Source organism: Pteropus medius, unplaced genomic scaffold (assembly GCF_902729225.1).
Source record: "Pteropus medius unplaced genomic scaffold, Ma_sr-lr_union100, whole genome shotgun sequence".
NCBI classification, from domain to species: Eukaryota; Metazoa; Chordata; class Mammalia; order Chiroptera; family Pteropodidae; genus Pteropus; species Pteropus medius.
In genome coordinates, this window is record NW_024355990.1 from 1465896 (window position 1) to 1481608 (window position 15713).

Here is a 15713-nt window from a genome sequence, read left to right on the forward strand (position 1 = left end):
CATGGGCACGTGTCTATTTCGACACACAAATCAGACAAGAAGTCCAAGCACCATAACTGTTTCGCAAAACCGTGATGCAGTGCAGTTGCTGTGCAGGTTTGATGCAAACAGGGTTTCAAACTAATTTGGAGCATAGTGGCGAGGCCACCAAAACAGCCGTGGACAGCGCCTTTCGTCCCGCTGGCCAGTGAGGAGGACTGGGAGGGCAGCGAGGCTGGCGGGGGTGGACGCCACGTCGAGCACTACACGCTCACTCGGCGGCAGGGAGCCCGCTGTGAGCTCGACTGCACACATCCTCGTTCTCTTCCGAACACCTGTTCCGTTACAATGTTCTGTTCACGCTTGCTGCTCTTCAGTCTTCCAGCACGTTCCACACTGATGCACTAGGCTCTGACAGGAGACCCTAGACTACCTGCAGACCCCGTCTGAGATAATGCACCCCACAGTTCTCCCACCGAGAACCACTGGGGGAGACCGAACGTGGGCCCACACACACACCGCTGGAAGATAAATGACTCCCAGCACCAACCAGAAGTAAACAGGCGACCCGCCTTCAAAAACAAGTCACTTAAGAAAAGACTTTTGCTTAGGGGAAATAAGCTGATTTTCAAAAGACCCTCGGTGCCTAAAATTTGGTCTCGGTCAGTTTTAGGCAGTACCTCTGTAAACGTCACTTCTCAGCTTTCGCCTCTGCTGATTACACTGAGCCTTGGGACAGCACTTGAACAGGGTCCGCTGACATTTAGAATAAATTTAAGGAGGCCCGGCTTTACAGCACAGGCATTTTACAACGGGCTGCCTGTCGACCTGCGTGAGGTTTCGAAATCGGACATGGCAAATGGCGCTGCACGAACGTCCACGCACACCCGGGGACGTGATTCTGTGCTCAGGCAAATAGCAGGTCAGAGCTGGCGGCCGCGTGCCATGCGCCGTCGATGTTAGAGACGTCTTCCACGGGGGCTGTGCCATTCTGCGTCCCCGCCGGCAGTGGGTGACGGTTCCAGCGACCACGTTCTGGCCAGCACGCCGAGCGCCTCTCGTGTCCGCCAGCTACTCATGCTCTTCACAAAGAGTAGATTCCGCTCATTTGGCCAATCAGGTAAAGTTTGGGCTGTCTTCTTATGGTTGCGTTCTTAAAGTTCTTGACACGTTCTGGACACAGGTCTTTCTCAGACACACGTAGCGTAAGCCTTTTCAACTAGTTGTGGCTTGTTTATTTCAACAGTGTCCATCAAACAGCACAAGTTTTCAATTTTGATGAACCTCAATATGATAATTTTAATGGTTTGTGCTGTTATGTCTAAGAAACATTATGTTTTCGTGTGTAACTTTTACAGCTTTATTTTTACACGTAGAAAATCAGAAATTAATTTTTCTGTTTAGTATAAAATAAGGGCTGGGGTTTCATTTTTGTTTTTCCTGAGTGGACATAGCCGGTTGTTCCAACGCCATTTGATGAAGAGACAATCCTTTCTCTACCGAGTCATCTGGTGCCTTTGTCCAAAATCAGTGACCGTACGTGAGAGTCGATTTCTCCGCTGTACCTTCTACCCTACTGACCTCTCGGCCATCCTTGTGCGAACACCAGTGTCCTGGGACTGTAGTTTGTGCTGGATCTTGACCCGTGCGCCTCTTTCCAAAGCCATCCTGGCCCTTGGCCTTTGGCTGGACTCTGCGTGCTCTTCCACGAAGACGACTCGCCGCCCGTGACGGCCGGACTCCTGTGCCAGCTGCCACCGCCGCGCTGCGCTGTGTCTCCAGCACACACGGAGCAGGAGCGGTGTGAGGGGACGCCCGCCCTGTCCCCTCCTGGACCGTCCAGCCGCCACCATGTACGGACAGCAACAGCTACAGGCTCTCCTCAGGCACCTCTGTGAGCTTGAGAACGTTCTCGTCATTCTGAGTTTGTGGTGAATGGGTGTTGAATTTCGTCACAGGCTTTTTATGCATCTGTTGAGATGATCGTGGTTTTTCTCCCTTGATTCTGTTAATACAATGAATTTATTTACAGATTTTCACACGTCAAAGACACTGCATCTGCGATAAACCTTACCCGATCGTAACGTTAGCCTCTCTCTACGATGTTTGGCTTCGAGGGAGAATATTCTGTCTAGAATTTTGTTCGTGTTCATGAGGGATTTTGATCTATATGTTGCTTTTTTCTTCTTCTTGTGGAATCTGTTTGATTCTCATTTTCAGTCTGCCTCTTACAAAGGGACAGGAAATGTTCCCCCAACTCTGTTTTCTGAAAGAGTTTGCGTGACGATTCGTGTCAGTTCTTTCTCAAATGGTAGAGAGAATCTTGGCCTGGACTTTTCTTTGTGAGGCTTTAAACCAGGGGGTTCAGTTTCTCGATGAGATACAAACGATCCAGATTTTCCTGTTCTTCTTGTGCCAGGCCGGTAATCTGCGCCCTTCACAGGATTCGTCCCTTTCACCTAAGATGTAGAACTGGTCAGCATGAAGTCTTTCGTACTTAAAAAAAAACCTCCCTTCTTATCCTTGTAACACCTGTGGGGTCTGTAGCCATGCTCCCTCTTTCATTTCTGACACCATCTGTGTCTTCTTTCTGTTTTCCTTGACCATTCTAGCTAGAGTTTAAACAATTTCACTGGATTTTTCAAAACCTATTAGCTAGTTTCATGAACTTTCTAGATTATTTTGTTTTGTTTATTTTGGCTCTTCTCGATTCTTTCCTTTGCTCTAGTCAGAGTTTAACGTGCTTCTCTTTTTCTGGTCTTATAGAGAAAATCCCTAAGCTTTAGACTTTTCTAATTAAAATCTATAATAACCATTATGATTTTGAGGCCAAGTGCTGTTGGCATACGTAAAGCTGGTGCAGGAACTACCTGTTGCCTTTGTGACACGTCACCCATGATTCGTGATAAAAAGTGACCTCACAACCAGTGCAGGAGAGGGTACAGTGCATCTCTAATGGGTTCTGCGAGCACTTCCATGTACCACACCGAGACAGCGAAGTGCTGCCAATTAAGAGACTCGCTGCTCGCTGCGCGATGCACGGGATCCCGGATGTGTGCGAACGTGCGGACACGCATCCCGGCGTCGGTGAAGTGTGACCCATGCTGCACACAGACAATGATGAATTCTTATGTTTCCTCTACCGTTTCTTCGTTTTCCTTGTCGTAGCGATGGCCAGGACTTCTGAGACTGCCAGACGCCAGGGAGACTCCTCGCCCTGTTCCCAGCCCCGGAGGACGCGTCCCTAGCTTCCCTACCGAGCGAGTGCGTGGAAGGGCGCACGTGGTCTGTCCTCCCCCAGGTCGGTCAGTCGGTCCCCATGCCCTCTCCTTAAACGCAGAGGGTCTCGACTCCGTCCACGACTCCGCCAAGGCGAGAGGAAGAGAGTAAGACGAGGACGACGAGTACTGGACGGCAAACCTCGCGAACGACAGAAGCCCGGCATCAGACAGCTCTGGGGCCGGGGCGCTGGGCTCGATCCTGATCCGACCAGGGACACCCTGCCCCGTGACCTCACCCTCAGCCCGACAGCGAGGCTACGGGCAGGCGCGGTCCCACGGGCTTGTCGTCGGGCCCTGGGATCACGAGAGCTCCCTCAGTGACCTGGCGGTTTCCTCTCGTGAGTGTATCCTGCGTTCGTTTGGGTACAGGGTCCTGCGCACCCCCTCGGGCTGCCCAGCCCTGTGCCGGGTCCTGTTTTGCTCACGTTTCATCTGCTCGTTGTCTCAGTTGCCACGTTCTCGATTCGCCACCTGCTCCCAACAGCAGGTCTTTCGGCATCGGCGCACGCGCCCCACGGCCGCACTGAGATGCGCAGAGCCAGGATCCGTGAGCGCCCCCGACCTGCTCTTCACCGCGATGAAACATCTTTCTTTGTCCGACATCTTCCTCCGAGGTTCTGCTCTGATTCACCGACACGGCCATGCTGGCTTTCTTTTGGTTCCTGTCCCTCCTCTTTCGTCCTTTGCTTTTCAACCTTTCAGACATTTGGTTTTAAACACGTGTCCTACAGACGAGAGACCGCTGTACCCCACTGAGCGTCATCCAACATGACAATCGCCGTCCTTTGAGAAATGAATTCACCTCGTTTACAGTCAGGGAATCACTTTTACTTCAAAACTTGTTTGGCCACCGTGTTTCGCGTTCTCTACTTACTATGCTTTCCTTTCTTTCTCCCCGTCCTTTTTTGAAAAGAAGTTCCCTCTCCTCGAGTGAAGACTGAATGTTCTATTTTCATTCTTTTGCTGCTTCTCTGACGTACTGAAACCTACACTTTCACTATTTCCCACGACCGAGACCTTAGGCAGTCGAGCCTGAACTATGCCCCTGGTCTCTCCTCCTGCCTGTCTCCTGGGTGGAGAGTCCTCGCCCCAGCTCGTCACCCCTCCGCGTCGTCCTGCGCCTCTACCCAGAATGCTGTTCTTCACTCCACTCCTAAGGCCTTTATCTCGCCCGTCACAGTCTCCGTGCTCCGTGTCGCCAGCGGACGGCTCTTCCCAGCTGCCTCGTTCTCCGTTCCCAGCGTCCTCCCTCGCGGCTCTAAGCATGGCCGCTCTCGCCATTGTAAACCCTGTTTCCGCCTGTGCGGCACCTGCTTCTCCTGGGGGCAGGTTCCTCCACGAAGAAGAGGCAGCACACCTTCTGTCCTTCCTTCCGAGCGCAGATCCGACAGAGCACGCTGGACCCGTCCAGGGCAACGGGGGAGGGCCATGTGCCCAACGAGAGGCCCACCCTCGCCGCCCCCTGCGATCCCCGCCTGCCCACCGCCATGGCCTCCGCCGTCCCCGACTTTGGTGCTGTGTGGACTCGCCAATCTCCCCCTCTCCTGTGGCACCCGGGTCGGGGGAGGGCGTCGGCAGCCCTGCCACTCTGGTTCCATGCTCCTTCCCAGCAGCATAAATCAAGTTTTCGCACGTCAGTGCGTTTGAAAGGAGCTCTGTTATAATACATTATGGTGTTCATCTTAATCGAGCTCACGTCAAGAGGCTGGAACAGTGGGGAGAAAAAGTACCTTCCTCAAGGTGGCACATGACAAATTACATAACCTGACCGATTTCGGAAATTACACCGAAGCCACTTGGGGTTTACGCAGGACCAGACCATGGCTGGAGCCACACTGTGAAGGCCACCGGAGGAGAAAGCCGTTTAACAAATTCCAATTTAAATCACCCACGCCTGCGGCCGAGGACACAAGTGTGACATTGGTGTGGAGGAGGCTGGTGAGACCATTTTACTCTCGAACGTGCCAGGATGGCCTCGTGCTCCGAGAGGCCCCCAACCGACTCTGCCTGCAGATGTAAGAAGGCAGTCACCTTCCTCACCTTGTTAAAAGCAGAAAAAGTTCACAACATCCGGAGCACTGAACAAATAGTCAGAAAATTTGTTCTCTAGTGAAGAAATTATATTTTTGAAAACTCTGCAGAGAGCAAATGGTCAACCTCATGATAAAACCAGCATAATTCATGTTTCTACAGGCCGTTCTGATCGACCCGGGGCCGAGGGACCAGGCGGGCGGCACGGCCGCTGAGATGGGGTGGGCGCCCCACCTCGCTCGCCCCGTGGGACGCCTGCGCCGGCCACCTCCTGCGGGTAAACACGAGGGCACAGCTGTCCATGCTGACAAGGATGCGGCAATGCTCTGTCAGCGACATTTAAGCTCCTGGAAGTTCCTCACTTTAACCGAAAGGACGAAAACAAGCGTTCTGACGTCTATTCAATCCGAACTAACGTCCGTCACGTCCTTTACCAGGTGTGTGACGGCTGCAGAATGCGACAGGCACCCGCCTGTTTACAGCAGGCCCCGCAGCACGTTAGTTCCAGAGAGTTCTCACTGTCGGCAATACACAAATACACCACAGTAAACTTAAAACAGCGTTCTCCACTCAAAGAAAAAAATACTTCCTGGATTCCTACACAACGGTCATATTCACGGCAAGGTAATCGCTTCCATGGAAAGTGATGTCACTGCTCATTTCAAAATTACTGAAATGATCGGTTTCTGAAAATTAGAAAGACTGAAGCAAAAGTGAAAAATAAATCAAAAACAGTGTTTTCCAGGAACTACTAAGAGTCACAAATACACTCGCCATCAATTACATGCATGTGTGTTTTACACACACAGAGCAAGTTTGTATTATGTCTACGCAGCACTCGCTAGTGACTGTGCCCAATGTTGTCAGAGCATGTCCTTATCCTTAGGGACAGGCGGGTCTCCAAGCACAGGGGTCCTCAACCCCCGGGCCGCAGACCGGTACCAGTCCAGGGCCTGTCAGGAACCTGGCCACACAGCAGGAGGTGAGCAGTGGGCGAGTGAGCGAAGCTGCATCTGTGTCTGCAGCCGCTCCCAGCGCCGGCATCACTGCCTCAGCTCCGCCTCGGACCGTCACACGCTAGATGCTCATAGGAACACCAGTCCCTGGTGCCACAAAGGTCGGGGACCACTGTCCAAGCAGAGCCCTCGGCAGTTTCTCCGGGGCCCTGGGGGGTGCAGGAGTCTGCACTGGTGGGCCTCCCCCCGTGGGAGCCCGGACAACACGGAATGCAGAGCACAGCGGCCCCGGCCTGCACACGCCCCACCGCGGGCCGGCCTGGCTAGTGCACACGCGCTCCGCAGCGCAGACAAAACGCAAGAGGCACAGGGTGGTCTCGTGGGAAAGTGGGCTCGGGGGCCGGGAGCGTCCGTGTCCCGCTGTGAGCCTGGCCAGAGGTGCAGGGCCCCACTGTCCGGGAACACCCGCGCATCTCCTCAGTCCCGACTGCAAGAACTCTGAGCTGCCGAACTCTACTGCTAAGAATAAACTGAAAGATTATATGTCAACCCTGGCAAAGCACGCAACTTGTTTCCCGTGACGGCCTCTTCCTTTCTCGAAGGAAGGCGGGCTTCCCGGTGGGCCTGTCCTGGTGCCACGCACGCCCCCCGCACGAGGAGCATGGCAGCGAAGCACACGGGTGACCGGCGCCGGCGGGAGACGCGGCAGACTCTCCGAGGATGGCCCAGCACCCCCAGGCTAGGGTCACGTTTGAGATTCCCTTGGGCCCGTGACACCCGGGTCCCCGGGGTGGCCCAGATGGCCAGCAGCCCACTCACCAGCGCAGGGCGGTCTTGATAGGGGTGGTGAGGCACGAGGTGAACAGGTCGGCCGGCAGGTCGGGGATCATGGGCAGCAGCTCGCTGGCCTCACAGGCCGCCAGCTGGATGCAGTTCTTCATGGACGGGGGCAGCGGCACCTGTGCGAGGGGGTGGTTCGGGTTGATGGCGGCGACCTGCGGGGAAACAGGAAGCAGAGAGTGACCGCCACGCGCAGCGACTGGGGACAGAGACCGAGGACGGGCTCAGAGCCGCGCTGCCCGCACAGTCCACGGGGCGGAGGTGGCGTGGCTGAGCCCTCGCGGCGGGGACCCGGCTCTGGTCACCAACGGCCGCACCGCGAGCCCTGGCCGCGGCCAGTTTCTCTGCATCTCCTGTGCTCGGGTCCTTCCTGACGCACATCATACGTGTGTCCACGCACCTGCCACCGGCGCCCTGAGGCACCTTGTCTCTTATTTTAAAATTCAGTCTTTGATCCATCTTAGCCTAGTGACAGGGGCTGACGGTTGGGGTACAGAACTGGGAAACGCCACCACCTCTGAGGACCGAGGGACTGAGCCTGCGGCTGGACCCCAGGACAAGGGCCGCCGAGCCCAGTGCTGGGGGGAGGGGGAGAACCGCTTCCTCCCCCGGCCCGACCCGACGCCTCCGAGCATCCCCCTGTGACCACGGAGAAAGCTGCTTTTGTTTTGCTTTGTTCTGATATAAAACTTCTCCCTAAAGCAGGGACAGTAACACCCGTGGGCGTCTCCTCCAGTGACATCTGGGTAGTGGAGGGCATCGCACTGAGGCCTAGCAGCAGGCCCCAGGCCAATCGCCGTGTCCTGTGAGGCTGTGAGCCGACAGTCCCCAGGAAACACGCATATGGGGCCCTGGCGCCCTCAGACGCAGGCTCCGGCTTTAACCAGACGCCTCCACTGCTCGGTTGTCACGTGGCTGCGTCAGGGTGGGGAAACACGTCCCCTGTGCTCTGAAGGCCTGCCTGCGAAGCAGCAGGAAGCAGAGCAGGTCACGCCGGGCTGCGGGAGCAGGCTGCGTCCCCGGTCAGCTTCCCGCGTTACGTTTGATGCGACATTTAAGTAACTGCGATCGTGAAAACCATCCAGAAACCACTGACCACACGTGCCAAGCCCGGCTCACCACGTCCGGTGTCCCTCCTCTGCCCCAGGGCGACGCGGCCCATCACAGCGGGAGCTGACGTAACGAGGCTCCAGCTTTACAGACGAAGCTGACAGCTCCCTCCACACGCGAGCTCGCGCCGTGGCCCACGGCGACAGGGCCCGGGGCTCAGTCACGGAATCCGGAGAATCCGCCTCCAGGGCCTCTAACTTACTTGCCACCTCAGCAGCACCGCGCTTCCCACGCAGGCCGCCACGATGCCGCGACGGGCTGGTGGCAGCAGCCGCGACGCCGACGAGCCCCGAGGGGGCACGATGGGGCCGGAGGGCACGATGTCGGTCACCGCTGGCCGCTCACGTGCTCCTGACTCGGTGCTTGTGCCGCACGCACAGCCCCTCCGTTGGCGCAGTCACTTACGGGGCTGCTTCACATCAGGGTTCACGCGACATCCCCGTGGAGGAAGATTTACCTCCATTTTAAAGCTCTCTCACCACGAGGAAAGAGCCCCAAGCAGCCATGGACTGATGGCCGGCCGGCACGGGGGGCTGCTGACTTTCGGGGGGCTGGAGTGCACGCCCAGTGCTGGAGGCACACGGCGCTCTGCGGGGCGCCCCCGCGTCTGGAAGTGAACGCACACGGAGCCGCTGCAGTCGCTCCCGTCCGCCGACCGCATCGCGCAAGCGCTGGGATCACTGCAGGCAAACCGCGTGCAGCGTCCGAGAGGGAGCGGCGGAGGTCGCGGTCCCGTTACCGCCCGTCCCACCGCGGACGCGCCGAATCCCGGCACGGAGCAAGCGAAACCTAAGCTGTTCAGCAGTAAAAATGCAGTTTCTTAAAGTCTTTTTTTTAAATTGGGGAGGAAACATACATAAAATTTTCCGTGTTCAGTGTGCGGTTCAGCGGCGGGCCCAGTGTGTGCCCATCCATGGTGTCGCCAGACAGCAGCTGGCAGCGAGGAGGGACAGGTCAGCGAGCCACCCCGAGCCTGCCCTGCTCTGCATGCCAGGCAGCACCGCGGACGACGCGGTCACACAGGATGTGAGCGTCCGGTCTGCGGTGACAGCCCACTGAGGGTGCCCGGGCTGGGCGCTGTGGCTCCGCAGCTCGTCACACAGAGTCATGCACACAGCCGTGCAGGCTGACAGATGTGGCGCTGCCAGCAGCACCCACGCTCCGTGGGTGTCCCCCTCGGCGGCCAGAAGAGGCAGGAAGGACGCGTGGGGGTGACAGAGGCGACAGGCGCCATGCTGAGCGGGCGGCCTCAGTGGAGGGACGTGTCAGCCCTGCGGCGTCCCCCAGGGCGATGGCAGACTTCAGTTCCTTTCGTAAGCGCCGCTGGGCACAAAAGTGCCAGCATGGCCAGCAGATGGTCAAAGGGAACGGAGCTGAGCTCCCGGGAAGAGACCGCCGCTGTGGGGAACGAGGCTCGGCCGCCTCGCGTCCCCTTCGCACGCGCCCGGTCCCGGTGCGTCTGTCCACAGCCCGTGGCCTGTCACGGTCACTGCCCCGCGGGGCCTCTCGCCGTGGCCCGGACGCCACTTCTTGCTGCCGCTCTTCAGGGAGCGCGGCAGCTTGCCATGCCAAAGCCACCGTCTGCCACGGGCCCCCGGGGACAGGGAGGCAGGGCGGTTCCCGGGTGCGGGTGGGTTTTAAGAAGACCGCCTCGGGTACCACGGGGTCTGTGTGCCGCCCGGTGCAGAGGCGAAGATGCCGCGGGCACCCTGAGGTCCTTCGGGCGTGGGTCTACTTGGTGCCCCTGCGCCGTGGGCCTTAGCCTGCACCTCGGGTCCCAGCGGCACTCGGCCCTGAGCCTAGCAGAGGACCGGGGACACCCGGCGGTCCACGACGGCTCAGGTGGAAGTGACAGAGGCAGAGGGAGAAGCATCTTTATTCCAAGAGTCCTAAATTTCTTAGATCAAAATGTCGTTGACAGAAACCTGACGGCTCAGCAGGCCCCGGCAGTCTGCGGGAGCGGAGGCCGGCATAACAAGCCAGCCAGCCGCAGAGAACCCGAGGTGAGGCACGGTCCTCGCCGTCCGGGTTCGACCCCTTTCCCGCCCTGCGCTGGGTGAGCAGGCACCGAGGGCTCCGCTTTAGCGGCCATCAGCATCAGTGACGGTTTTGGCGACAGTCAAGGCAAAGGGTTCCGGCAGCGAATCGTCAGTTTGCAGGCCTGCTCGCCAGTATGGAACACCCCTCGTCACGGATGAGTCCGTTCCCGTGCACTGCTTCAGTTTTGCGTTTCTCTAAGACACTGACTCCTAACGGACACCGTCCTTTGGAGACAGCCTCCGTGAGGTTGGCCACTGCTGACCCGTAGGACTTCTCGAAGGTGCCCGGGCGTGGCGGTGAGCAGTCCCCACTGGGAGATGCTGTTCCTGCTGATGGGCGACCCCGAGACGCACTTGTACTCAGAGAGAGTTCTCCTGGGAAACCTAGAGACTCAAACACCAGGGGAAAAAACCCATCTCCAAAAGCTCACTGGAGCCTTCTGGAAGATTTGGGAAGGATCCAGAAGAGCCATCAGATGCGATACACGGCGACCAGATCCAAGAGCGACATCTGCTCCGCGTCCCACTGGTGCGAAGCTCGGCGCCTGTGAGAAGGTTGTGAGCCACCCGCTCTAGCAGGCGCTGCGTTTGGGGGTGCAGGGGCTGCGTTTGGGGGTGCAGGGGCTGCGTTTCGGGGCGCAGGGACGCACCTGCATCACTGGCTCAGCCTCGCATACCTGCTCCCCCCACACAGCAGATGACACAGCTGGACGACAGAGGAAGGCGCTGGTAACTTCAGAAAGCGCCTTTCTGAAAACGACGTCTGCTCGGTAATAATCCCACCTCTGGCTTAAAGCCGCTTTTATTCTAACTCAGCACCTACTTAACCAGACGCGTCTGCGAAGTCCTGAGACCGCCCTCTCTGAAGGAGCCGGCGTCTTGCTTTCCCGGCTCGTTCCACAGACATTCATGGTGCACCTATCCTGTGACAGATACTGTCCCCAAAACAGCAGACACGAAGTGGAAGCAGTAACTTAAAAAATGATTTATGTAATTTTATAGATCAAATGTGAAGTAATAACTTAAAAACCCACTGGGAGCTATGAAATCGGAGCCAAGCGGGCAGCAGTCCGTCTGCTGGAAGACTCATCATGATTCGGAGAAAGCGCCCAACACTGCCCTTCAAAGGGCAGCGAAAGAGCCTGCACAGCAACAGATCGTCACAATTATCCTGAGTCTGCCCACAGCGACCAGCCGACGTCTTAAAGCCATTTAGCCGTTAGCGACCGAACAGTTTCTGAAACGCTCTAAAACCATTCTGCAACTCAGTGAAGATGCTTCATCAGAAGTGAAAACCAAACCCCACTCCCCAATCACTATTAGGCAATGACTAAAGAACTTAAGAAGACACTCAAGAATTCTGTGACCTTTTACATCGAGAAGAGACTTTCCACCGTCTGGCTGCTGGGAAGGATGTCACAGACTCCTGCGTGCAAGCTTTCGCGTGAATACGTCCTCCGCCATCTCAAGCTTTTGCGTGACTACGTCCTCCGCCATCTCGGGTGTAAGCGTGGGCTCGCCGCGTCCTGTGGCAACCGTCCCTGCCTGCGGAACGGCCAGACAGTGCTCCGCCGTGGCCGCCGGCGCGCCTCCGGCCGGCAGTGTGCCAGAGCCTGATCCTCCGCGGCCTGGCCAACACTTACGACCCTCCATCCGCCTTTGCCGTTCTAGCCACGGCGGCGGATGCGAAGGCCGCCTCGCTGCGGCTTGGCTCGTCGCCCTGGGGTCTGACGCCCCTTTCCTGCCTGCTGCGCCGGCCAGTGCCTCCAGGCTGTGGGGACACATGCGGGGGGAGGGGGCGGGCAGGGAGGCAGACGTCCCTCCCTGGTCCTGACCTTGGGGGAAGCGCTCCGACCTTACCACTAAGCCTGCCGGCAGCAGGAGGCACCTCCTAGGTGACCTCGCCATGCTGAAGTGGCTCCCTGCCCCCGGCTTGTAAGAAAGGTGCCGGATTCTGTCGAATGCTTTTGTGTCGGTTGGCATGGTCAGATGACCTTCTTTGACCTGTCGGAACGGTGGGTTGCGCCACTTTCTTGACTGTCAGGCCAGACCTCCGTACCTGAAACAAGCCCACGCGGTCAGGGAGGAAAACTCCACGAGCTGTTAACGTGGATTCCCCATTAGGTGTCGTTGAGGACTTTGCACCTGAGTGTGAGAAACCGCAGTCTGCAGTGTTTCCTTCCTTTTGTACTGTGTCCACTCTGGTGTCAGGGTAAGCGCGACCACATAAAATAAAGTGGGAAGGGTTCCCCCCACACCCCTTCTGTTTTCTGGGCGAGACTGTATAAAATTGGCATTAACTCTTCTTCGAGTGTTTCGTAGAATTTTCCAGCGAAACTATCTGGACCTGAAGATCCCCATTTCAGACACTTTTACCCAAACTCAAGTTCTTCAGCACTGTTCATGTGACCTAGCTGACCTTGGCTGAATCTGGCAGTCTTTGGTTTTAGAGGGACTGGTCCGTTTCTCTGAAGTTGTCGGATTTATTTGTGGAGCTGCTCATCGTACCCCCTTACAATCCTAACGGCTGTGGGGCGCTGCTGCTGCTGCTGTTCTGTTTGTGAGTCTTGCTGGAGGTTTATCCGTGTTATTGGTAACTTCTGAGAATCCGCCTTTGGGCCCATCGATTTCTCTCTGCTGTTTTTCTGTTTCCGACCCCGACGATCTCTGCTCTTCTCATCATTTTTTCTCCTGGTCGCTTTGGGTTCACTTCACTCTCCCTTTCCAGTTTCCTGGAGTAATGCTGTGATCCGAACACGTGTGTCCCCCAAAAACACACATGCTGAAATCCTGAGCCGCTAAGGTGGTGTGCTGGGAGGGCGGGCCCCTGGGGTGGGCGGGCCGTGGGTGGAGCCCTCCTGATGAGACCAGTGCTGACAGAGGGCGCCTGCGAGCCCCCAGCAGCCCCTCAGCCCTGCGAGCACGTGGCGGAGCCAGACGGCCATGCACTGCGGGGTGGAGGGGGGGCTTGCCCAGCCGCGTCTACGCCTCGGTCTCGGACGTCCAGGCTCCAGAAAGGCGAGCGGCACGTTTGCTGTTGACAAGCACCCGGCCTGTGCTGTTTTGTTACAGCTGCTCAAACAGGTAAGAGCTCGTTACTAACGTGATGCTTTTCCTGTTTTCCAGCGTAAGCACTCAGAGCTGCAGACCCCTTTCAATCCCTTTAGCTGCGTATTATCAGTATGGACATGCTGTATTCCTCTTTAATTCAGTTCGATGTGTTCGTTTCCCTTGAGACTCCTGCCCATTTTTCCTGAGGCTTTCCTATCGTCTGTTACAGCCTTCTGGTTGATTCCACCAGGGCCCAAGGCCAGTCTGTGTGGTTTCGGTCACTTGTAATTTACAGTTTGCTTCATGGGCCGGAACATAGCTTGGTCACTGCCCCGTGGACACCTGACACGGGGCACGGTACAGCCACAGCGCGAGTGCTCGGTAAGCGTCAAGCAGGTCCTCGCCGCTCGTGCTCCGACAGAGAAGACCCGACAGAGAGGACCCGACAGAGAGGACCCGACAGAGAGAGAGGACCGTCTCGGCTTCAGAAAGACCCGAGTTAAAGAACACACCACGGCTTAGCCCCTTCCTTTCCGGCCCGTAGCCACCTGCTCCCTCCCGCTGCCAAGCCGCACTGGCCAGTGTTAGGGAAAGCCACTGTCCCGCCTGTCCCTCCCCTCGGGTGGGCTGGTGGAGCCCCCTGCCCTTCCCAGCACGGCCCCGTGTTCGGCCAGTTTGGTGCAGCTGCTTCCTGGCTGACGCTGGGCGCTCTGCTGCCTTGTGCCACCAGAGTCTTCGTGAGGGAACATCTGGCCACTACTTCAGTGTCCTCTAGCCTCGGCCTGGGGGAGGCTGAAGTCTCTCAGCCTCGGGGGGCCCCTCCTGTGACAGCAAGCGAGGCTAAGGAGAGGGTCACCCTGCACCACACCCCATGGCGGTGGCCATGACCTGTGCCCAGAATATTAAGCTATTTCTGGCAGATTTTTAAAGAGATGAAATTAGAAAAAAGAATTAAACTCTAAGACTTAACTTTGAAGAAGCCCTCAGTTTTACGATGGCAGCAAATAGGTGTCTCATATTCCTGAATTTGGGTTAATAATTTTTTCTTTGTTTCTTTTTACATTTCATACAAATCAATCAAAGATCAAACAAGTTCAGTAAATCACAGATACACCTAAAGAAGATGAGTAAAGGCAGTTTACTCAGATGCGCGTTTATTAATCGGACCAAATCTGTAGATATTTTCTGAGCGTCACCCCTGATGAGGCCTCCCTGACCGTCTTCCACAGCAGATTCACGAGAGCGGATGATACAGGAAGAAGAGGTATTATGAGACAGGACGTGAAGTGAGTGCGTAAAAACTGCCCGCCAAGGTCGTGGAGGGTTCCACGCTCAGGGGGCGTTTATGGACCATCTCAGTTACAACCCGGGAGCTGAGTGGACGAAGACTGCTTGTCTGAGAGCGAGTCCCCGGCCTGAGGGGACCGCGCTGCTGGGGGCCGTTCTCATCCTGCCGCTGCCCGTGCTGCTCCGGGGACGCTGAGCTCAGCACGGGCACCGAGGCGCGGGAACATGGTCCCGTGAGGAAGGGCATTACTGCTGCTACCAGCAGCAGCAGCTCGCTGGCCTCCAGGAAAGGGCGAAGTCGTGCCTGCCTCTCTTGGGAGAGAAAGGGCGGGGACCAACCGGGGGACCCGCTGGGAGCAGAGCCAACAGGAAAACCTTAATAAGGCCTTTCAAAGCCTCTGCTTAAGAGTCCGCTTCCTTTCCAGAGACAGACCAAAGACTTCATCTCTGAGATCAAAGTCGTTGCTAAAAACCTTTGAATCCTGTTTCTCTCTCTCCGACTCTCAACATGCAGTCTGTATTACGAGCATCAAAGCTCCTCCCGTGGCTTTTAGCCGAAGGGTGGCGGTCCTGCTCCCTTAGACCCAGCCACAGCGAGGCCGAGGGGTGGACGTCTTGAGCGACTGCTCCCCACGAAGAGCCAGAAAGAGGAAACAGCCTGAAATCCCATGCCCAACCCAGCAGTGATGCACGTGGCGGGAACGAGACACTCCACACGCAGGTCTGCCTGACACTCATCACATGACCCAACGCATTCCCCCAAGTGTGGTCCATTCTGCCACCGCCCCCGCTACAGGTGGGTGGCCACGTGGCCTGACGCTAGCCCATCTCATCTGACGTGAGGCAAGCCTGCATCTGCGTTCCTGGGAAGACACTGACGGCCAGCACTGCCCCGCCCATCCTCATCCTGCCTCTGCGACAACGAGGTGCCTGGAGCTAGGGTGGGCACCGAGCGGTTAAGGACACTGAGGGTGGGGGAGCCCCAAGGGCACTGCCAAAAAAGTCCATCATCTGCCTCGAAGACCTTGGCGAAAAGATAAACTGTTGTTTGTTTAGAAACCAAGAGTCTTCATTACTCACAGCCGAAAGCTCTCCAAACGCAAACGCTCAGGGCCTGAGAAAAGTTGCTCCCGTCCATC

The 15713-nt window shown here is 57.0% G+C and overlaps 1 protein-coding gene across 3 annotated transcripts in view; it reads right to left on the minus strand.

Annotated features, from left to right (window-relative positions):
• The window catches only part of RPTOR (regulatory associated protein of MTOR complex 1), a 204266-nt gene that overhangs the window by 86478 nt on the left and 102075 nt on the right, over nucleotides 1-15713 (minus strand). For all 3 annotated transcript variants that reach the window (XM_039859512.1, XM_039859511.1, XM_039859510.1), the window contains exon 6: nucleotides 7067-7242. In XM_039859512.1, coding sequence (XP_039715446.1) covers nucleotides 7067-7242 — 176 coding nt within the window. The remainder of the gene's footprint in view (nucleotides 1-7066; nucleotides 7243-15713) is intronic.